The following is a 23239-nucleotide window of genomic DNA, read 5'->3' on the forward strand; positions in this document are numbered from 1 at the left end:
CACCACCACCACCCAACTAGACGCTGGGATGGAGGTAAAGGAGAGATAGTGTGCACACGTGCAGACAGCAGACACCAAGTCTGGAAATGCAGGGAAGAGCCTGATCACAGGGAGCTTTAAATGTCAGCTACAGAAATCGGCATCTTACCCACTAACTACAACCAAAAAATGGTGGTGGACAGTGCTCTCCAGTTTTCAGAGTACTTTCCTAGACGTCAGATCCTTTGACCAAGGAGCCTCCAAATGTTTTCAGGTGCTAGCTGATTTATGGGGAGTAACACCTTTGGAAGAGGTACCTCATCTGCCCTTTGTGTGAATGGACTGAGAGTGAGAGAAAGCCAGTTGAGGCTTTCTCTAAATTGAGAATTTAGAGTCCAGACAGGTAAGATGGTGAAGGTGGGACAGATCAGACTGTGGCAGGTCGTCACGGGCCACCCAGATTTTCTGAAACGAGATGCTATATGTAACTGGGTGACTCACATCCTTGAAAAGAAGTTGCCACATTACTCACCACCGGGGACTTAGGCAGGTACCATATCTCAAATTTCTCTACGAAGGCAGGATCCTAAGGGGTACTAGACCCCAAAGATCTCTTGATCTCCTTGGTATAAATTTTTCGAAAGAAAGAGTACTCCAGAATGACAGTGACATTCAGTTTAAGACAACAGATTCTGAACTAACTGTGCAGGTCAAATCCAGACTTTGCAGTTCATCAGCTGTGACCTAGAGCAAGTTATTCACCTCTCAGCTCCTCACCTGTGCATTAGGAATCACCATGGTTGGTACCTACCTGATACAGTGTTATAAGGACTAAAAGAGCTAACATACACAAAATGATGTGAACGGTGCCTCTAACAAACTAAACAAGGCCCCCTCGTTACCCATCAACTCGGCTTTTCCTTCACAGCACTTATCACAGTTTATAATTTTATATGTACAGGTGCTTTTATTTAATATACACTTCCCCACTACACTGCAAGTTCCAGGAAGGTCAAGGACAATGTTTGCTTGCTGCAGGGCCTAATACATTAGGAGTTTAATAACTCTGGAATGACTACATAACCTGGGAATTAAATATTCTGTTTCTAAGGCTGACAGCCACCATGACTGATTAACAGCCAGGCTACCGCAGAATGAAGAGGAAAAGAAACAAATGCAGTCAAGGAGTGAAGGGCTCCATCCAGGAAGTTGAGGGGAAGAATCAAAGAGGAAAATGTTTTATTTTTCCAGTATGCTAACCTGATTGGCGAGTGTGGCTCTGCAAGCCTAGTTTAAAAAAAAAAAAGGAAGAAAAGAAAAGAAAAGAAAAGCTTAGCATACCGGCATCGCGTTCTGCAGGTGGTACCTCTGTCGCGTATGGAACAGGCCAGGCTGGGGAACCAAGGACAACTCATAAAAATTCTTTAAAATATCCTCAAATATTTATCATTACTCATTCACTCATTCAAAATTAACAGCCAGATAAGTCTCCTCCTTGCCACAGAAATACGCCACATTCATTCCTACTCCCAAACCTTTATGATGGTGAAACTCTGCTATTGCAGTGCACATCTCTCTCTACCTATTTAAATCTTCCCAGTTCATTAAAACCCATCTCTTTCTTCCACTTTCTAAAAAGTCTGTTTCCCTCTCATCCACACAGATCCTTTAATTCCTAAGCCCTCTGTCTATATTACACAATAGTGTCAATTTACATAGGAACTCATAGTATTTTCCCACTGCTTTCTGTGTTGACAGAGGCTTTCCAAGTAGGCAGGAAAACTGCTTCTCTGTAAGCACGTCTACATCCCACCTAAATGGCCAAGACAACAAGGACCAGTGAGGGTACCCCAGCGAGGTGTACCTCTTCACCACTGATCAACGTTCTCTCCACCAACTCCTTCCCCATCTGTCAACCACAATCAAGGACTCAAGGAAAAGGCATGTTTTTATTTGCCAAAGAGCTTCCAGTTCCTGGGAGAAAGGTGCTGCGTGCACAGAAATTCAGTATTTCATAACCTCAGTGGGAATTTACCCTGCAATACTTGGAGTAAACGCTAAATGAGATGCAACTTCCATTCATATGGGTTAGTCAGGATGAGTCAAGACTGAGGTCTCCAATACATCTGCTCATTTCCTCAAGTCGCACTCTAAGAACATCTGTGTAGACTTTGTGGAGAGCGTGTGCTCTGCAGGAATGTTCTGGTAACAGTTAAGGAGGTCTTGTGGGCCGGGGTTAATGGCGATTGCCCGGCCCACATTGGGAGACCCGAGCCCCACTCCTGAGCTGTATGTGGCTCTTGGGACATTGTGGGCATTGATCGCAGTGAAAACAGCCCCTCTGGGGTGGATGAGAAAGTCCTGACGGTACCTTGTTCAGACTGAGGAACACTCGTGACAGCTTCTACACTGGAGTCCAGGCCCCCTTCTCAATTTAGAGGGGAGGAAAAGGACCACTGCAGGGTCCACACCTAATGAAAGGCATTACTGTTTTAACTGTGTCTATAAAATTTCCTTCCAGGAATGTAACTGGCTAGCTGTCCACCAAAACTTAGGTCAAATTGACCAGCGTCTCTCTGAGTGTCTCTATCCTCACCTCAAGAGCAAACTAACCATGTGACCGGAAAACTAGAGCTACAAGGCTCTTACACACACTTCCAACAAGTAACATCTCTGAGATCGGGATGCATCTTACAATAGAGTTTAAGCAGCAGTGTTATTGGTTCACTTGATGTTGCAACAAATTCAATGAAATTCTGTACCTGCACACAGAACACCCAAAGTATTGGCCTCATCACCCAGTTATTACGTTTATAGCCGGCAAAACATATCGAGGACCTATTACATAAGATCACAAAAATCAACACTTTTCACTGTGTTCAAGGAACTTGAGTAACAGCTCCAGAAATTACCTAAGCATTTTAGTGCCTACAAGCAATACTCAAAACAACTAGGAGATGTCTTGAAGGGCGGTTAGAAAAAGTCAATATGGGGAAGTTCCCTGGTGGCGCAGTGGTTAAGAATACGCCTGCCAATGCGGGGTACACGGGTTCCAGCCCTGGTCTGGGAAGATTCCACATGCCGGAGCAACTAAGCCCGTGAGCCACAACTACTGAGCCCACGTGCCACAACTACCGAAGCCCGCGCGCCTAGAGCCCATGCTCCGCAACAAGAGAAGCCACCGCAATGAGAAGCCTGTGCACCTCAACGAAGAGTGGCCGGCCACTGCTTGCCGCAGTGGAAAAGCAGAGAAAGCCCACATGCAGCAAAAGACCCAACGCAGCCAAAAATAATAAATTAAATTAATAAATAAATAATAAATAAATAAAAAGGGAATGTAAGCCCTTTGACCCAAAAATTCCACTTCTGAGAGTCTAGGCTAAGGAACTCACTAAGGGTGTATACTCCAATTTACCTAGGAGGATGTATAGCACTATTTATATCACAAAGCTGGAAACAAGCTCCTGGCTCGATAATAAGGAATGGCTTAAATACATTAAGGCACATCCTTACTATGGCATAGTATAAAGAATTAAAGATGGAGCTGCAGAATGTATCCACTGGCATGCAAAGATATTCATAACATCATGTCAAGTGAAAAGAAAATCAAATGTAAGTAAACACTATTATGGTATGATCTCGTTTCTGTAAAAATAGAGGGGAGTGAGTGTTTGTGTGTGTTTACACTGGTACACACAGAAAAGGACATAAACAAGATAGATACCAAAATGTTAACATTAGGTGTAGAGAAAGGAATTGTTAAAATTTTAATAAATTTTATAGCTTCTGTTTTTTTTTTTGCTTACTTTTATTTCTGGAGTCGGGGGAAGGGAAAGGAGGGGATAACATAGGTGAATTTATTTGCCAATTTTAAAAAAAGATGTTATTTCGAGGGGAAAGACGATGAAAAGAAATTTGGACCCAACGCCATCAAATTAGGTAAACAAGTGGCTTACGCATCTTGGTAGTCTCAATAATAAAAACCAGATAAAATAAAAATCCAGTGGAGTTATTTTTTTAGCGTTGGGAGAAATGACTGCAGAGTTAAGTGCGTAACATGATTTAAAATACGCGACAATATCCCAGAAGATAATCTCTGCTGTACACTGAAGCTACGCTGCGGCCAACTGCTGTTGGAGTGGGGACCACAAATGTCCAACACAACTACAAAAAATGGCATTAATATCCTAGAGCTTTCGATAAAGGGAAATCATCTCAGGACTTTACTATGAACAATATGCTTACTCTTTATCCCAACCCTACATGAGAAATGTCCTAATTTGTATGACTGCAAATTAACCCATTTGGGGTGGGGAGGGCAGTGACGTATTCACGGCGCATTTTCCGAGGACTATGACTGCCATTTCATTTTGGACAACGTAATGCTTATTAGTTTTGTGGAGAGATTTCAGAGAGCACTGGGATGAGGTGGAGGACCGAGGACAAACTGCTGGATTTCTGTGCCTGGGTCTCCTGCTCTGGGCAGCACCCAAGCTTTCCTGGGCTGACTTCACTAGTGAATAAGGAAACACAACACTGTTTCGTGGACTTCAGAATAAGCTCATACCAAAAGGATTTTTCTGTATAATCATGACCCATGATTTATAATATAGTAATAAGAGCAATTTTCATGTTGATTAATCGTTAATTTAAAATGGGGGGCTTTGGGAAGGCAGAGGAAGGGACAACTTAACGGTTAAAACTTCTCAAATGATCATCTGCCCAAATCAGGAACTCACCATATTCCAAAGCCCCACAGGTATTTTTGAGTCTTTGCTCCCTCCCTACTGGCTTTTGTTTTTGTTTTTAAGATACAGGGTCAGCAGGCTGGGTGTACTATGACCAAACGGCAACAGATGCTAGTCTTGCAAAGGGCAAGACTCTCCCCTTTGATCATCCAAGAACATTCCTGATCAGGAAATTGTCACTTTGATTCAAGGTTTACCAGTAGTTGCACGAATGGGAAGAGCTACAGAAGAAGCTGTTCCTCCACCCAATACAATCAGACACGCTTCATTCCCAAATCCATCTAAACCACAAAGTAACCTATGTAAAGCATGCAGGTTGGGAATATTTGGTCCTAGTCACCAAAGCTGATGCAGAAACGGTTCTCAATGCAAAGAATTCTACTGCTGGACATTATAGTTATAAGTGCTTAAATGCAGAGAGCAGATCATCACTGCTATTTTAATCTTTTCTTTGTAAAAATATGTGATGTTACACAGATAAACGAAAAATAACTGATCTTTTACAAATGAAAAACAAATGCCAGATGTATACCATATAAGCCTCCAAATGAATGTAAGTCGATGTATATTTTCATATCTGTAAATTACTAACACTACAACAGTAATCGTTCTCTCAAGTTTACTTATTAGGAAAATGAGAAAACCTACCAACACATGAGACACTGGAATTTAACAATGTTTCCCTGTAAACCTCTACAGCAATTCTACACTCCTCGATTCCTATTTAAGATAGATACAGAGTCTTTCAACACATGTAATATCCAAATAAAACACTTTCATACTGGGATCTGAGCATCCGCTTTAATCTTATCTCTGCAATTCTGTTAAGTGTCTGGTGCCGTGATGTAATCCACCTCTCTACCCCCAAACACACCCCACTGTATCCACCAAACCCATCAGCAGGCCTTTCTAAAAATATAGTTACAATATAAAGCCTAAAATAGTAGGCTAACAATGTTTCTTTGAGATGTTTGTCCTTTTCTGAAAACGAAGTAAGCCACAAAACCACTTTCAACAAAAATGTGTGTTTCTAATTATTAGTGGGAAGATTTATATTCCTAAAAAAAAAAAAAAAAAAAAAGTGTGCCTGGAAGAAGTTCATTGCTGCAAGTCAGTAAGAATCTGTAAAGGCAAAATAATTTTGATAAGACAGAACTACTTTCCTAGCAATATAAATTCAGGATCCTGCTGTATAAATACTGATATAATGAATGGTCACTTTAGAGGGAACAGCATTCCAAAGCAGAGGCAAGGCCCACATTTCTTCACACGGGCCTGCTATCTAACACAGAAATGATTACAAATGCCTTCTGTCAGTCACCCGGCAGAAGTCACTGGCTCTTATCAGTTAAGATTTAGAAAAAATGAAGACAGTAGTTAATGCGGTTGATTTATTTATAGGGTCTTCATTAGCAAATCACAGCACCCCAACTAATAGATCATACAAAATATCCCTTTCTTCTCCTTTCCCCAGTTCTGTATTTCTGCATCCTGCTGGTGATGGGTTTTTCAAGCAGCAGCTGAAAGCCAAGGTTAAAGCTGAAGGTCACGGTGGGTATAATTCTGCCCAGCCTGGTTCCTTTTTGCGTGTTAGGGTTATGAAGCCACACTGTCCCAAAAAAGTGTGTCCCACCTTACTTTAAACCTCCCCGGCACTCACAGTGGGTACTGCCTGGCACTTTGGACATTTGGGAGGGTGAGCAGGGAAGGACTTTTCTCCTTTCTCCCTTCCTCCCTTAGCATGGCTAAAGCAGAGATTAATTTCCTAGCTCTGGTTTTCTGTATAACCCCTCCTCAAAACACAAAGACTCAGGATGGGCCTTAAAGAGTCCTTTTGTTTAGAGAGGGTCATTTCCTGCCGTTAGCTCACACCCAGAAACTCCCACCCATTTCTCCAGGAGGGGCATGGATTTTCTCAGTAAAAAACAAAAACAAAACAATCTCAGGCTTAAAACCATTCCCCCGCAAACAGCCTATGCCCCTCCACCCCGGATGTCTCTGGGCTGGCCGTGCAGCCTCTCCCACAGGGGAGAGGAGAAGTGGAGTGAAGCAGAAAAACGGCAGAGGAGTTACAGTTCTCTTAACGCAGAGCAGGTGTTGTCTGTCCACCCCTTTGTTTTAGTTCGGGAAACGGACACTTAAATGACTTGTCCTACGTCCCTTAGGAAACAAAAAAAGGTGTAGTAATTTTAAAAAGAGTACTGATGATTTGGTCAAGAACCGACTAATGTAAGGATTTATGTACCCCTGGTTATAAGACTATCAGACAGTGGATGATGGTAAAGTTTAAAAAGTTTGCTCAAGGTCAAGCATTATGACATAAATGCCATAAATGAGGATAATCCAATGGCCTGCACTTTCATGAGTGCCTCAGTGAGCTCAATTAACAGGCAGTCTGCTGACCAAAGATGACTTAGATGTCTACATCCCGACACGTCACCTGTTGTGCTTTTACAAAGTGAGTAAACACAGCTCCTGAGTCTGTGAGGCTGACTAGTGGGTATAATCTGCAGCTGTGAGGTGCCGGCTTAAGGGTGCACAGGGCTCAGGTCAGCCGCTGCCTGGTAGCTACCACACAAGTGCTTACAGGCTGGATTCGGCTAGCTAAAGCCCGCCTTATCCTGAGCTGTGTGCCTGTTTTACTTTGTAGGCTGAGGGAGGAAAGCACATTGAGCTGGAGGCTAGACTAACTCAAAGGGCTGAGAGTGCTAAGTCTATCTCCAAATCAATTCCACCTGGGTTATTAACATTAACTCTTTGCAACCCAACAGCACATCTGCAAAACAGTAATCAAAGTCACCTTGCCCTACTTTTACTTGTCACTCCATGGGCGGCCCACATTTCACTCTTGCTTCTGTGGAAATTCGTACTTGAAACCTGTTTTTCCCTCCCCAGCAGCCCCCATCTCCATGGGCTCAATCACTTACGATCCAAAATTTCTGGCTTAACAGCAGGCGGTAATTGTACTTTCTGATGTAATTACAGGGGGATGGGGATCCAGAAATGATCATCTTGTAGGCAGCATTAAAATTTAATCTAAAAACTGCTGGAAAAGACTTAGGACCATGTGGTATATTGTACAGGCCTCAGAATTTGACAGGTTGGTTTGTATTCCAGTCATTTAACAAATAACAAACGTTGGGCAGTTCTAGGCATTGGAGTTTGAGCCCGAAACAAGACAGGAGTCACATTCTAGGAGTGCAAGACAAGTACCCAAGGTAAAGTCAGTGAGTAAAAAGTACTCTCTGGGAAATAAAATAAGAGGGATGGAACAGTGGTTGGGAATGTGGGGATACTTTGAACTTGGAGGTCAAAGGTCTCCCTGGGTGACATCTGAACTGACATCGGAATGAATGCCAAGGACGACGCTGCCACAGGAACATCTGGGTGTACAGTTTCCCAGGCAGACAGAAGAGCACACACAAAGGCCCTGAGGCAGGAACACATTTGGCAAGCTGGAGATACCTAAGTAAGGCCCAAGCAGCTAAAGCATAATGAAGGAAGCTGTGATTCTTGGTGGATGAGGTCAGGAAGACCGTCAGGGCACAGATCACATGAACCTTGCACACTGCTGGAGAGAGTTTAAGCTCCTACCACTGGTTGCAAATAAAACCTCAGACAAATTACTTAATCCCTCAGAGCCTCAGTTTCCTTATCCCTCAACATGGGATGAGGACACTTCATTGGGTTTGTTAAAGTGCAGTGCTTAATGTAAAATGTGCTATATTTAAAACATATAACCAACAAGGACCTACTGTATAATGCAGGGAACTCTGCTCAATACTCTGTAATAACCTAAATGAGAAAAGAATTTGAAAAAGAATTGATACGTGTATAGGGATAACTGAATCACTTCGCTGTACACCCGAAACTAACACAACATTGTTAATCAACTATACTCCAAAATAAAACAGAAATTTAAAAAATGTCCAATGCTTAAAACAGTAGACACTACTCAGTAGATGCTTAGTGAATTAATGTGCCCAAAATCCATACATGCTTTTACAAGTTTGATTATATTTGGACATGCACCTGATCTTCAATTCTCCCTCCAATTTTCTTACACATACACATACACAGTAAGACTGAAAAAAATTTTTGTAACAAAAATGGTCTCAGCACTAGCTCTAACTTTTTTTTTTTTTTTGGCTCATTACTGGGAAAATGCTTGGAGGTCTTGGTAAAGAAGAAAAACAGGCTTAGAAGGGTACAGAGGAGAGAAGGCAGAATCAGAACACGGCGACTGGACTCCAGGACAGCTCATGTTCCTTCTAAGGATAAGCCAGGCCCGGAGGAGAAGCAATTACCAACGTTTTCAGTCTCCTGTCACCCAGCATCCCAGGGCAGGCACAGGACAGAAGCACACGTGCGTGTGCATGTGTCCCCCTTCCCTGCCCCAAAACACATCCTGCCGGCTTAGAGGGATACTGTATTTAAAAACAGATGCCTCTTTGGAAACTCACACATTTTAAGTCCTGTAAATTGCACATGCTGGGTAAAGTAATTACACTTTTGTAGCACTTCCCCTCCCAGCACAAAGGAAATTCTGCTACTTCTGTAAAAAGAGAACACTTTCTGTGCTGCCCCTTCTCTCATGAGGCCAAAACTATCTATCCTATAGGTGGGCATAAGAGAAAAGTTCACAAAACAGGATCCTGGGGATTCGAGGGAAAAAAAAATTTGTTTTATCTCTAGGATTTCTTAGAATAATGTGGGCCTTCTGCCAGCATATCTACCTGATGACATAAGGATTTAGGAAGAGCAGAGAAAGGAACGTCATTTTTAAAAACTCAACTCAGGAGAAGTAAAGGCTAACTGAAAGTAGAAATTAGTCTCTAACTTCTTTTCATGGGTTGGCGAGATGTACCTCAATTGTGAGACACCTAGGTTTCTCTGTACCTTTGCAAAATCCTAGGGGCTGACAAGATCGAGCTAGGCTGCTCTGGCATTCCCTCAGCGTTTTAAATTTGTGTAACAACACTGTATTAGAGGCTGGAATTTGGAACCGTCTTCCTGGTGTGATTGGCATTTATTACTGCCATTTCCGGTTTTTTTCTCCAGTTTTCTACATAATGTGCATCATAATGGTTGCAACAGGGTTAAAACCTAGGAGAAATACAAACGCAATTGTTGTTTTCCTTAAATTCCTGGACCGTTTTTCTTTATTCACGAGTTGACACTTAGCTGTGAGCAGAAAAAGTAGCAAACTTTTAGGAAAGCACGAAATGAATAAATTGAAAATATGACCCGCGGAAGAGATGACTTTGGGCTCTAGCCAAAGGCTCATTCTAACTCCCCCCACCCCCATAAAATGAAAAAAAGAGCAAAGCAACTCAGGGAAATTTTTTCTTATAAAAATACTCAAGCCTCTCCAGGCCTTCCATCTTTACCTCCCAAACCCATCTACAAATTTTATGTCCCTTCTAGATACAGGGCTGGGAAAAGAAAAGTTTGTAAAAGCCTGAGAATTAACTGCAAATTTTAGAGGAGAACAATTTGCAAAGATTGTTGATAAAAGCAAAAAAAAAAAAAAGTATATGAAATACACTATATATACACCCAGAGTTTTTTAAGCTCCCCCGAATCGGGCTTTCAAATGGTTAATAACGTGAACACTATTATAACTAGGCAAATCTATGCAATACATTCTTATGTTCCTAAATTAAAAGAGTGCTTTAAAAAATTTGCTTCAATTTTTCCTGAGAATTTCCAGTTCTCCACACCCCCCCCCTTTTCTTAAACACAGATTCAAATTTTAAGTAAACTGTCCATCTTTTGTTGCCCACCCTCACAAGGTTTCCTAGGAACAGGGGTCCCACGCCCTCTCTAATTTTCTGGGCACTCAGTTCATATTATATAGCTTTTCGATTGCTAGCTATATTCAATTGTCCTGAAAGACCTCTCCTCTGCACCTCAAACCCAACCCTCTCAGTAGCCTCTTTCCCTTCCAGGTATTTTCTACTTCTACAAATGCAACCACCATTTAGCTAGTCATCCAAAAGAGAAACCCAAGAGGCTCCACGGATGGAACTCCTAGTCTTCTCTCCTGAGCATCTGCCAGTTACTGCAGCCCCTGAACACCTCTCCCACCCGGCTCAGTCACCACCGCCAGCCACTGCCTAATTTTGAGACCAGGACTCCTACAGTGTTAGCCTCCAAATCCACTGCATCCGCTTTGCCACAGAAACATCTCAGAACGCCAAGTCCCCGCTGCACAGAAGCCCAGCTCCCATCACAGGAAGAGTCTTTCCTGGTCCCCGGCATGGAAGGAGAGCTCCTCTATCCTCCCCCGCCAATGCCTCCATCTCCTTCCCATGTCTCCCTCCCCCCACCCATCCTGACTTCCCTTCCTCTCCTGCTTGTTTTCCCTTTTAAACCTCTATCTTCATCGAAGGCCAATCCATTTGACTAGACAATCTTTCCCCCCTCCTGTCTCAACCCTTCTTCAACTGGAATAAAAATCTCAAGTATCACCTTTTTTTAAAGCTTTCTTCGATGTATACAGCTCCATCGCCCTCTCCCTGTGCTGCCGACTGGCTCCCAACTACCGCCTCACTTAATTCAACAGTGCTTTACTGTACCTGTTTACACAGGGCCATAGCCACTAAACCTGGGCGAAACTTGGAGTAAGAGCTTTGTCCCAGATCTTTGGGCCCCCCATAATCTGAACGTGAAGGCCCCAGTCACTCAGCCTCTCAGTGCCTCCGTCACCTCCCCATATAATGAGGGTCCTATCACCGTAATACCTACATTAGCTCATTGTGAGGATGAGTCACGTGATACATATAAAGTGCTTGGCCGGTACTTGACACAGAATACTCAAAAGTTAACAATTCTTGGGCTTCCCTGGTGGCGCAGTGGTTGCGCGTCCGCCTGCCGATGCAGGGGACGCGAGTTCGCGCCCCGGTCCGGGAGGATCCCACATGCCGCGGAGCGGCTGGGCCCGTGAGCCGTGGCCGCTGAGCCTGCGCGTCCGGGGCCTGTGCTCCGCAGCGGGAGAGGCCACAGCAGAGAGAGGCCCGCATACCACAAAAAAAAAAAAAAAAAAAAAAAAGTTAACAATTCTTACCTGAGTGAACGGCTCAAAAGATGTCTGAAAATTTCCCAGAATCAAGTATTTCGGTATTTTCTTTTTCCGGCGCTCAGCAAAGACGACTAGGCAACAAACTAGGCACCTCTGTTCTGATAAGCTCCGCGGTTGCGCACCCGCCGCTCGCTCCAACACACACAGTGCACTGAAGCGGTTTGCAATATCCTCCCCGTACACTTAAAGATAGGGATGTGAGTTCAAGGAATCATACCCAAGTCACCCCCATGGACAGATAAGCTCATCCCCCATGACGCCCTCATATCAACATAGCATCAATTTAAAGACCTGTCCCCGCTGGCCTCAAGCCCAGAGAGCCAGGCCGCCACTTTTGCCCCAGCTATTACTAAGGTTCATTCTCTTCATTCCTTCCTACATTTTTTCTTTGACCAAAGCAAGCACTGTTCAAGAGGAACATTTGCGTTCCCTTTCCCCTACCCCCAAGGCAGACACTAAGGTGCCAAATGAAACTGAACACAAACATTCCGAAGTGGCCATCACAGAGGGCAGCCTCATTTGGGAATACTGTTCTAGCACCACTGAACCAGAGCTTCCAGAAGCCCCTGTCCGAAAGGTCAAAAGGAATCCCACAGCAGAAACCAAATTCTAATAGTGAAAACCGAACTGCACCTCGAAGTGAGCGGGCCCACATTGGCAGTGGCTGTCGGGTGAACCAAGCACACTGGCCCGTGGGCGCAAATGGAGGCTGCAGGTGACAGGTGGGGGAGGTCATTTCCCAGAGGATCCATCCATCCATAACCGGCTCTAAATCCCACATTAAGGAAGTGGCTGCTTTGTGACGGCTTACCTATTCAAGGTCATCACCACCATCCCCACCAGTAAGGATATTTCATATGTTTATAAACAATTATATGTGCATACATGTGTAAGTGTGTGGTACAGTACCTTGTGCTGGGGTACCAACTTTGGGTACGTGTTGGGGATTGGAAACACTGTGATAAGACAGCATAGATCTTAAGGGGGAAAAAAAAAAAAACCCAAAAATGAAATGTAATGATCCAGGAGTTAAACAGAGATAACATATGTATCTTCTGGAACTGAGGAAAAGCCTCTTTGGGATACGGCATTCAGGTGATGAGATCTTGCAAAATGTAGGCTGAAACTTGACTTTTGCCTGGAAAGCAGTTCAAGCTAGACCAACAGGGAAAGGGTGGTTGAAACCAATGGTGTACAGAGAGTATGTACGCAGGTACCTTAGGAGCAACCTTGAGTGTCATATTTGGACTTCACTGAGTGCTGAAGGACCTGGGGTACCAGAGGACCCAGCAGTGTTAGGATGGATTGAGAAAGCATGTTAGACCAAGGAGAGCAGCTGAAGATCATTAGGAAGAGACAGCATAAGGGAATGAGAAACCTTGAGGATCAGAGGCCTGATGACACCTACAAATATTTCAAGGGAATTTACTGAAATCTAACAGAAAAGACATAAAATTGCTTTTGTTCCTACATTCATTATAGAAAATTTAGAAAACACAGAAAAGCACCAGAAAGTAAATAAAAATGACCTGTAATCCACCAGATAGTTTTATTATTAATGTTTGGTTATTTTTTACAATTGGCATCACATAATATAAAACTTTTATTTTTGCTCCTTTTACTTTATGTCATGAGAATTAACCCCTCAATTAAAATGTAGAAGCTGGAAGAGAAAGTCGGATTCTCTCCTACAGCATTCAGAGGGCAGCAATGCCAACACCCTGACTCCATGTTTCTAGCCTCCAAAACAGAGAGAATAGATTTGTTGTTTTAAGCCACCAAAAAAAAATTTACACGCACGCACACACGTACATTCTTTAAAAATGTGGCTTTTAATGACTACCTAATATTCTCTTTGAGGGATTACACCATGATTTACTTAGCAATTTTGCTGTTTAGAGTCTCTGTGAATTTTCCCTATCATAAATAACTCTAATAGTCATCCCTTTAAATAAGTCTGTGTGCATGCTTACTATTTCCTTAGGGTAAATTTCTAAAAATAAAAGCACGGAATCAAAGGGCTTGAAATTTTCATACACAGTGCCAAGTGCTTCCGAAAGCTGCCGTGATTCATACCCCCATCGCACTGCACAGAATTCCCACTTTACTGCCCCATCACAAACGTCAAAGGCTTCGGTCCTCTAATAAGAGCATCCAATCTATCTATCCAACGAACAAATGCCGGTAGAAACAGATGACAAGTGAGCATAAGGGTTTATCAGGGAAATTTTAAAACCACTACTGGAAAAATAACTCAGAAATGCATGCCATATTGGCAGTGGTCTTGCAGCGTCATTCTACTATGAACTCATCCCATTTTCATCCAAAACACTGTCACCAAATGCTATTTATGATTGAAATATAAGTTTATTGCATTTGATTTGATTTGGAGTAACAGACTCCAAACTTGGTTAAACTGTACAAAACCATTTTGTGTTTTCCCCAGGTCATAATGTAGATTAATCTTAATGCTCAATGAAAACCCGCTGTTGCCGCATCAAAACTACCATGGTACCCCTTTCTCTGTGACAATTACATAAGAAACAACTTCTTCATGACCCCAACATTTGGGCAAAATTACTAAGTACTTTAAAAGGCGGAATGCGAGGTAAAAGATTTGTATTAACTTCTGAAGACCTGACTTTGTGTGATTTCTGTCCGACATCTGACAAACACCTTTTTGATCAGTAGTCCAACAAGGCCAAGTTTTTCTTTTTAGTTTTAAGTACAAGAATGTTCAAAGCAATTTAAGGAGAAATTACTCTAATACCAGTGCTTCAACATAATAAAACACCTTTTAGAAATGATTTGTAATCAGCCTGAAAAGTACCCAATGACACAGATAACATAAAAGTAAAAATAAGACCAGATTACTGTTTCTGATTTCCATTTTGAAAATTCAGTGACCAAAAATAATTTCTATCTACTTTTAGAATGTCTCAATATACGAAACTTAAATGATAAGACAAATAATTATGTCTGTTACTTATATATTTATTAACTTTAGTAAAGTCGGTCAAGTGAGAACTGCCAAGTGTTTGAAGAGAATACCATCTAGTCCAAAATTAGAGGCAAATTCTAGGAATTATTTTATTAATTGTAAAGTTATGTAAGAAATTATCTACTGCCCTATACGTACATATACAGAAGCCTTGTAAATCTCGGATCCCAGGAAGATTTTGACAACTGGTTTTTCTTTACAGGGACAACTTGCATAGGAACACATATGTATAGAACACTAGAAGCCAGAAAACCAGATGTATTCTTACAGTTGGCTAGCCAAATCTTAAAATTATTTTTCCTCAAAGTTTTAAATACCACCCAGAGCAGAAGACTACTTCCTGCCCAAGTTCTCAAAAACTTCCAACCCTAAAAAGCTGCAAAAATTCTGCTAAGTCCTAGACTGTTCCTTCTATTCAATTGGAACCAAAATAAGTGTTTCAAGCATCACTGTTTCAGAGTGAGCTTTAGAAGCTCTCAATCAGGGCTGAAATGTACTGGAAAATAAAAGGAACTCACTTTTTTAAAAAAGTAGGAAAAAAAACAACCCTGGATTTTATAAAGTGATAAAGTCTAAATTACCCTGATGATCTATGAAACTATCTTCTCTTAATAATGCCTCACTCTTCCTCATCAGCTCAATGGCTATCAGAAACTACAACAAAACACATTTTTCCTCTCTTGTCATTACGTGTATATACATTGTATATGTGTGTGTTCTGTTTACTGGAATCCTTGGCCACGGCTTTTAAATGTGTTTGAGAACAAATTGCTGATCCCTGGGTGGGCAGGGAAAGGGTCCAGGGCGGTGGTTTTGTATATTGCTGAGCACATTAATGGGACTCACCAAATACCATATTTATTTTACTTGTGGCTTTCAGGGTTAGGAAAAAGAGGTTAGGAGTTTTTCAAAAACAAAACATAAACCCCAAAGAGGGAATTACGGCAAAATTACCTAGATCATTCAGGCCAACTTAACTTTCTTTTCCTGAATTTTTAACATTATAAAACTTCTCTCTTCATGGTGTATCTGTTTTGTCTGCTCCACCTCTTGTACAACTTGGGTTCTGAAATCTTTTAAACTGTCCGCTTATTTTTAAAATAACAAGTAACTTGCTAAAACTGATACTTTCTAGAGCCACAATGCCATTCCCACTGGTTAAGATAAGAGGCAGTTGATTGTTACTAGGATGATCTGATTCTATTATACTAGTACCCAAACCTCACACATTAAGACGCCCACGATCAGGGCAGACAACATGCCAGTGCTGTCGGCAGTTAAGCTGTATGGGTCAAGCAGAAAAGTGTGACTTTTCTCTACCTAATTTTGTCAAGTAGGTTATGGTTTGGGGTCACTCAAAAAAAATCTTTGGTTTAACCTGATTAACTTTCCAACTTCTCAATCAGGTGAAGAGAGAAAGACGGCCTCATGTAATATATTCTCACCCTTAGAAGGCAACAGATCGCCAATCTAAGTGACACAGAAAGGTTTCTGAAGCCATTATTATCTTGGTATGTTAGCCGAATAAACACAGCAACTCCTTAAAAAAGCAAACTTATTTTTAAAATTTTATTTCAGTGGTAGGGAAAACAAATAGCTAAGCAGCAGGTAAGTTTCAAGAAAAAAGCGAAACTTGCAATTCAAGGCTCCATCTCTTTGAAAAAGAAGGAATGTCAGTAGTAGTCCACTTGCAGTTAAAAAACAACTAGCATGTAAGCAACGCTTTCCAAAATAATAGTTTATAATAATAAAGGCAATTTCCTCAGGTGAGAAGGCAAACTTCTGGCTCACAGCAATTCACCTGAGGCTCACAGCAATTCACCTGGGTTGCACTACCTTACAACCATGTTAAGAGTAAAATCTTGTGTTTATTTTGCATTGTTTTGCATGGTCTTAGGGCTGCCCTCCGTCTTCCCCATTTAAACAGTTCCTATTTTACAAGTGCACAAAGTGCTGAGGGCTTGTATGTTTTAGTTAAATCCTCCGCAACCTTTGGTTTCACTATCAGCATTTTAGTTTACACACAACACAGTATCTCCATAATAATCTCAACATCCTAATCTCTTTAGAATCAGTTTACCTTTCGGTTAACCTCATACATCAGCATGCAATACCTATAAGAATGCTTTTACCGAGACTGCATACTTCTTTGCATCTAAACAAAGTTCCTTTTTAGACTGTTTAAAGTCGGTTTCGTGGGCTTCTTAAAAAGTAGGCGGAAAGTATTGTTTACTGGGCTCCAGATAACGTACCTGCAGGAACTGAGCCACTTAACAGGATATCACAAACATCCCAACTACAAAATTCGGAAACGTTTGTTCAGGAGTTCCCCCCACGTTTATCGAATTTTGTTTCTACCAAAGGAACGCTCTGTAGCCGTTAACATATTTACGGTTGTTACGGACGCACCACATGAAATTGACGCTCAGACATCAAAGTCCTACTAAAATAGCCTGGATCGTCACTTGGTGAATTGCAAAGTTTGAAACTCTTGTATTCAACTTCTTGCTTCTTCTTTTATTCAACTCCTGCTCCCCACAACCGCAAAGCCCCTGAACTTACAAAACCTAGTCATCCAGGTTCGGGGTCTTTGACTCATCAGAGAAGAATGCGGCTGAAGAGTTATCTATTAATCCAAAATGCCCCAGCTGGGAAGATATTTCTCCAAGAACTTTTCACATTGAAAGGGAGGGGGCAGGGAACCGAAGGTGTCTTTTAACGAGAAACTTTACCCGATTTTCTTCCTTAAGCCACACAAACACACCCCACAACTTCCAGCCCCAGACGCAGAGCTAAGTGCTGACCCTCCAGGTCCCAATCATCTGAGGTCACCCAGGAGTCAGCTCTCGATTCCGCTTTTAAAATCCGGGGCAAACAAAGATGAGCATTATACTTACAAAGGTCTCAGCAAAGTCCTCAAAGTTACGCAATTTTAGGCACGCAGACGCTCGTGGACCCACAAAAACACACTCTCCGGTGATACAGCCTCCCGGGGCCACAGTTTGGGGCGGCGTCTCGGGGCCAGGACGATTCCCAAACCCTCGACCGCGGCGCTCCCCCCGACCCGCGCCCCGCCGGCCGGCCGCCCGCACTCTGCAGAAAGCCCGCGGCCGCCGTCCCAGGTCGTGCCCTCCACCACACCGAGCCACTCCGTACCTCTTCCTCCTGAAGGTTGGCCTCGTTCGGGGTGTTCTCCTTCTCGGCTTTGCTGCCGTTGTTCATCTTCCCGGTCCTCCCTCGCCGGGCAGGGCTGGGGCGCGGGGCTGGGCGAGGGCGCGCTCGCCCACTTTTCCCTTCCCCGGGCGCCGCGGGCTGCGGGGGCTGGAGCCGGGGCAGCGGCGGCGCGGCTCGGCTCGGGCTCGGGCTCCCGCGGCGCGGCGAGACAGCGGCGGCGGGCGACTCAGGAAGTGCGAGGGAGAGACGGGGCAGGGCGAGGCGCCGGCTGACCGAGAAGGGGACGGAGACAATCGGGACCCGAGAGGGAGACCTGGAGAGGGCGGGCGGGCGCGAGGGAAGGAAGGAAGAAAGGATGGGGCGAGGACGCGCGTCCCGGGAGTGAGCCCAGAGAGTTGGGGATGTGGCCGAGTAGGGGCCGGGGGCGGCCGCTGCCCGAGCGTAGGAGCTGCAGGAGGGAGGTGGCGAGGGGTACCCGGAGAGGAGCGGGAGGAGGAGGAGGTGCGGGGCAGCGGGGCGCGGCGGGGACCCGGAGAGCCGCTGAGTGCGCGCTCCTGGCAGGCTCTGGGAAGTACGGGCTCCAAGCAGCTCCCCTTCTCTCGCCTGCCTCCCGCTCTCCCTCCCTCCCCTCTCTCCTCCCTCCCCTCCTCCTCCTCTCTCCGCCCTCCCTGGACGTGGGCTGCCGGCTGGAGCCGGGAGGAACGGGACGCGGGACGGCAAACCCCCCGCGGGAGGAGGGGCTGCGCCGAGGGCGGCTGCCCCGCGGCCGGATGGCGCGCGCCGGGGAGGGGCGGCGGGCGGAGGGCGGAAGCGGCGGACCCCAGCCCCCGACGCCGCGGTAGGTCGGAGGGCGAGGGCCGAGGAGGGGGGAGGGAAGAAGGTCAGGTCCTATCGCTTGCACGGTCCCTGGGGGTCGCCGGGCGTTGCGCGCAGCTTGGAGAGGGGCTTCGGGGAGTCAGGCCCTGCCCGCGCGAGGACCGGGAAGTGTGATGTGCTACTTTTGTTTGCTTGCTCTTCACGAGGGATTCGCACCCCAATCCCTACCCCTCCTTTTCAGTACCGGCTTAGACCTATTTTCTTCCCTTCCTAGTCGGCAGCTTGAAATGACAGGACGCGAGAACTCGAGTGACATCCGGGGGCAGCCCGCTCCGGGCCGGCGTTTTCAGGGCGCAGCTTCAAACCCACCTCCGACGCCGGGTCCCCGGAAACCTCTCCAGCGTCTCCGCACCCGCCGCCCCTGTTCAGACTCCTCTACAGCCCTTTTCAGACTGTCCAGGAATTATTTGTTTACCTGGCTGCTTCTCTTTACTCTTTTGGGAGATCCTTTTTGGAAGACGAGCCCGGGCCCTGTTTATCTTTTGAATCCCATGGCTATTTGAGTACGCTTTCTGGTATACAGTAGGCGCTCAATAAATATTTGTTGGCTGAGGGAATATTTCTCACTGCCAGGCGAACTGGAGGCCAAGACAGATGATATTCAGAGGGTCAAAACCGCTGAAAGAAGAAGGGAGACTCAGCGTTCTGGGACGTCAGCGCACTATGCTTGTTTACGCACCAGCCTCCGAAGGAAGAACTGCCTGTTTCTGTTTCCTCCTCTGTGAAATGGAAGTAGTTCTATTTATCTACCAGGAGTTTGCTATTAGAGGAAATTATAGGTTGATAGATAAAACTATAGCACCTGGTACCCATTCGGACCCAGTTAAGTCTACCATACCTGGGAGCTGACATGATTAATTTACACCTTCCCTGAGCCATCGAGAACTTTCCCAATATTGTATCATTTAAGCTTTCAAACTTAGTGACTGCTACAAACACATAATTTAAAACTCCAAACATCGGTAGATTTCTCCCTCACTTCTCCCAGGAATTCTCTCTCACAGCACGCTGTTCCCTTCCAGCACGGCGACAATCACAACTTCTAATTATTATTTGCTTGCTTCACTGTTTGTCTCCGCCCCCAACCCCCCGCCCTCCTCCCCCACTAGACATTCTTTACCCCGGACTGGTTTAAGTGCTCCTGGGAATGGGATGGGGGTGGCGGCGGAGTTGAAGATAAGGCTTCTGCTTTTAGGGAATTGAAAGTGGTGCTGTGGAGACAAGATACCTCAAACAACTCCGCGGCAACGTCACCGCCGATCCTGGTTCAGATGGTAGAAAGCAAAGAAAATATTTGCTTTAAGAGCATTTTGAAGAGAAAAAAAAACAACAACACAGTACTGATACTTAGATTTACATATTGGATTTTTCTGGTGTTGGGGGGCATCTGGAGATTTTGATAAAGAGATTATATTGCTGTCATGTTTTCATTTCTCTCTACGGGGAAAAAAAAATGTCCCCCGGATGAAAATAAACCAAGAGTCTATTGAAATTGCAACTGAAGTTCAGAAGAGGCAAGGGTACAGTTATTCTTCCTTCAGTTATATAAGGAACCACGAGGGGGCAATGTCTTTCTGAGCAACGGCCAAGTGGTGGTCTTGGGCTCCTGTGCTGACCAGTAATGCCGGCACTTTGCCCTCCTTGGCCATTCTTGCCTGTTCCTGAATGCACTCCACAGAAAGACATTGTCTTCATGGAGCCTGGCAGAGGACCAAGAAAAATGACAATTGACCTAGTCCTTGATAGTCCCCGTCAGACTCCACTTACAAGTAGGTGGATGTTGGGTGGTCCTAGTGTGCTTGGAGAACCTCCCCTACCCCCATCCAAGGAAATGCGGCTTAATCTCAAGCAGAGAACCTGATTCCTTTGTCTTGAAGCCAAGTTGGCACCTGTCCATTGTTTAAAGTCAAAGCCCTCTGGAATAAAAAATGAGAATAAGTTCCATGAGAGGATCCTTGTCTGGCTTGTTTATTCTTGTGTTCACAACATTGAGACAGTGCCTAACACATAGTAGGCACTCAATAATTATTTTTGAATGAATGAACACATTCTCATCAGGTATTGATTCTAGAGCTTGAATGATATGAACAGATCCTTCCAAGACCTTGCAGAAGGGACTGAATTAGCCAAGGCATCTTGGCATGAAGAGCACCACAAAGGCACTAGGCAGATTCATGGACGTGGTCTTCAGTCGTTATTTTGCCGCGGTAGACCCTAGATAGAGAGCTTGTGCAGAACGGGACAACTGATGAGATTTCAAAAAGTAAAAAATAAAATCACACCACTCAGCACAGGGGCCCAAGACCACCACTCAGCCAGCCAACTGACAGACACATCAGGCAATTTACAATAAAGCAGGGAAATCTATAACATACAGTCAATGGTGAGTGTGAAATTCAGCATATTTTCAGAAAACACCCTGGGGATGGGGTAATATACCAGGAAAAGAGGGACTCCTATTTTGCCCTTTCTACGAAGAATGGTTTAGACTTATTTGGAAGAACAATGGAGTTAAGTTGCCAGCAAAACTCAATGAAAATCTATAAATAGACTGGGTATTTATACAACTGTGAGTGAGGCAAAAGAGTTGGGGGAGGGGATGTACATTTATTCAGGATATAAATGATCTTTATGACCTGTTTACTACTTCAAAAAAGAAAGTTTCAACATGAGATCTCCTCGGTAGCAATAGTTTCTAGACATATTAAGACAACAAAGGGATTTTATATCCTAGAAAAACAGGGCTAATGACCAAGAAATGCCTGCTTCCCCCACCACCCCACCACTTTACTTCATTGCTTCTGGCCTGGAAGGTTACTTGCTAGATTGATAGGGACATATTCTATGCACCTGTAGTTTTCATTCCTCATCTCTGTTTCTCTAGCAGTGTTCATTTTGAAGTTTGCTTTAAGAAATCCAAACCTATAATTATGTCTTAAATGTTCGTCTCTTGGAGGCAATTTGCATGGCATGGGCTTTGTAACTCTGTTAGCACCGTGGCAGAAAGCTGCAGTATCTAGCACATGTGTTGTGATTTTCTGTTAACTCTTCTACAGCCTCTGCTGGACCAAAAATGTTTTTGAAGCCAGAGGCTGTGTTTGATTAGTTTTCATTCTTAACACATCTCTCTCCCTCACCCCTGCCCCCACCCAACTCCAGGCCATCACCACCTTCCCCTGATTTTATCTATTAATTTTTAATTGTGGCTAAACACACACACAATATTGTATTTACCGTCTTAACCACTTTTAAGTGTATGGTTTAGTGGTGTGAAGTATATTCACGTTGTTGTGCAACATCCTGATTTTTACCTCCTAAAATAGTTCTGAGATTCAATCACTTCCCTCCAACGTTTATGGAAGCCCACGCAGCCACGTGGAGAGGCCCACTGGAAGAGAATTAGGTCCCCAGCTTACAGCTGAGCTCTCAGCACACAGCTGCGACCAATTGCCAGCCTTGTGAGTGAGTTATCTTAGAAGTGGATACTCCAGCCCTAGTTGATCTGCCCCAGCTGACACCACATGGAAGAGACATGAGCTGTCTTCACTGAGTCGCCCAAATTGCAAAATTGTTAGCAAAAAAAGTGAATGCTTTTGTTTTAAAACACTAGGGGTTTTTTTTTGGAATATAATTGCTTTACAATGTTGTGTTAGTTTCTGCTGTACAATGAACTGAATCAACGATATGTATACCTATATCCCCTTCCTCTTGGACCTTCCTCTCACCCGTCTAGGTAGTCCCACACATCTAGGTAGTCACAGAGCACTGAGCTGAGCTTCCTGTGCTTTATAGCATGTTCCCACTAGCTATCTATTTTAGACATGGTAGTGTATATACATCAATCCTAATCTCCCAATTCTTCCTCCCTCCTTCCCCACCCTGTGTCCACATGTCCATTCTCTATGTCTATGTCTCTATGTCTATTCCTGCCCTGCAAATAGGTTCATTTTTCTAGATTCTACATATATGCACTAATATGTGATATTTAAAACACCAAGTTTTAGGGTGGTTTGTTATACAGCAGTAGATAAACTGAAACATAATTCGCATACCTAGAAATGGGATCCTGCCATCACAAAAACGCAAAACGTGTGGCAGTGGCTTTGGGATCGAGTGGAAGATGGAAGCTGGAAGAACTTTGAGGAGTCTGCTAGCGAAGAGCATTGGGGTTTTTTTTTTCTTTCTTTCTTTCTTTCTTTCTTGGCTGCACCGACCAGGGATCAAACCCATGCCCCCTGCAGTGGAAGCGCAAAGTCTTAACCACTGGATTGCCGGGGAGGTCCTGAAGAGCATTGTTAAAAGACAGTGAGAGTATTGTCACTGCAGGCAGGAGAAAAGGCGACCCCATTTATGTACTGGAAGAACAATTAGCCAAAC

At 44.1% G+C, this 23239-nt stretch overlaps 1 protein-coding gene across 4 annotated transcripts in view; it reads right to left on the reverse strand.

The window, feature by feature from the left end:
- The window catches only part of RBPMS (RNA binding protein, mRNA processing factor), a 196758-nt gene extending 178146 nt beyond the window's left edge, over positions 1–18612 (reverse strand). For 2 of the 4 annotated variants that reach the window (XM_055081137.1, XM_024131534.3), the window contains exon 1: positions 17969–18602. In XM_055081137.1, coding sequence (XP_054937112.1) covers positions 17969–18034 — 66 coding nt within the window. In that variant the 5' untranslated portion in view covers positions 18035–18602. Of the gene's footprint in view, positions 1–1320; positions 1342–17968 lie in introns of those variants that run through there. The other 2 variants (XM_028481134.2, XM_028481132.2) reach the window with 2 other exon arrangements.
- Positions 18613–23239: the final 4627 nt, after the last annotated feature.

Source organism: Physeter macrocephalus, chromosome 20 (genome assembly GCF_002837175.3).
Source record: "Physeter macrocephalus isolate SW-GA chromosome 20, ASM283717v5, whole genome shotgun sequence".
Taxonomy (NCBI): domain Eukaryota; kingdom Metazoa; phylum Chordata; class Mammalia; order Artiodactyla; family Physeteridae; genus Physeter; species Physeter macrocephalus.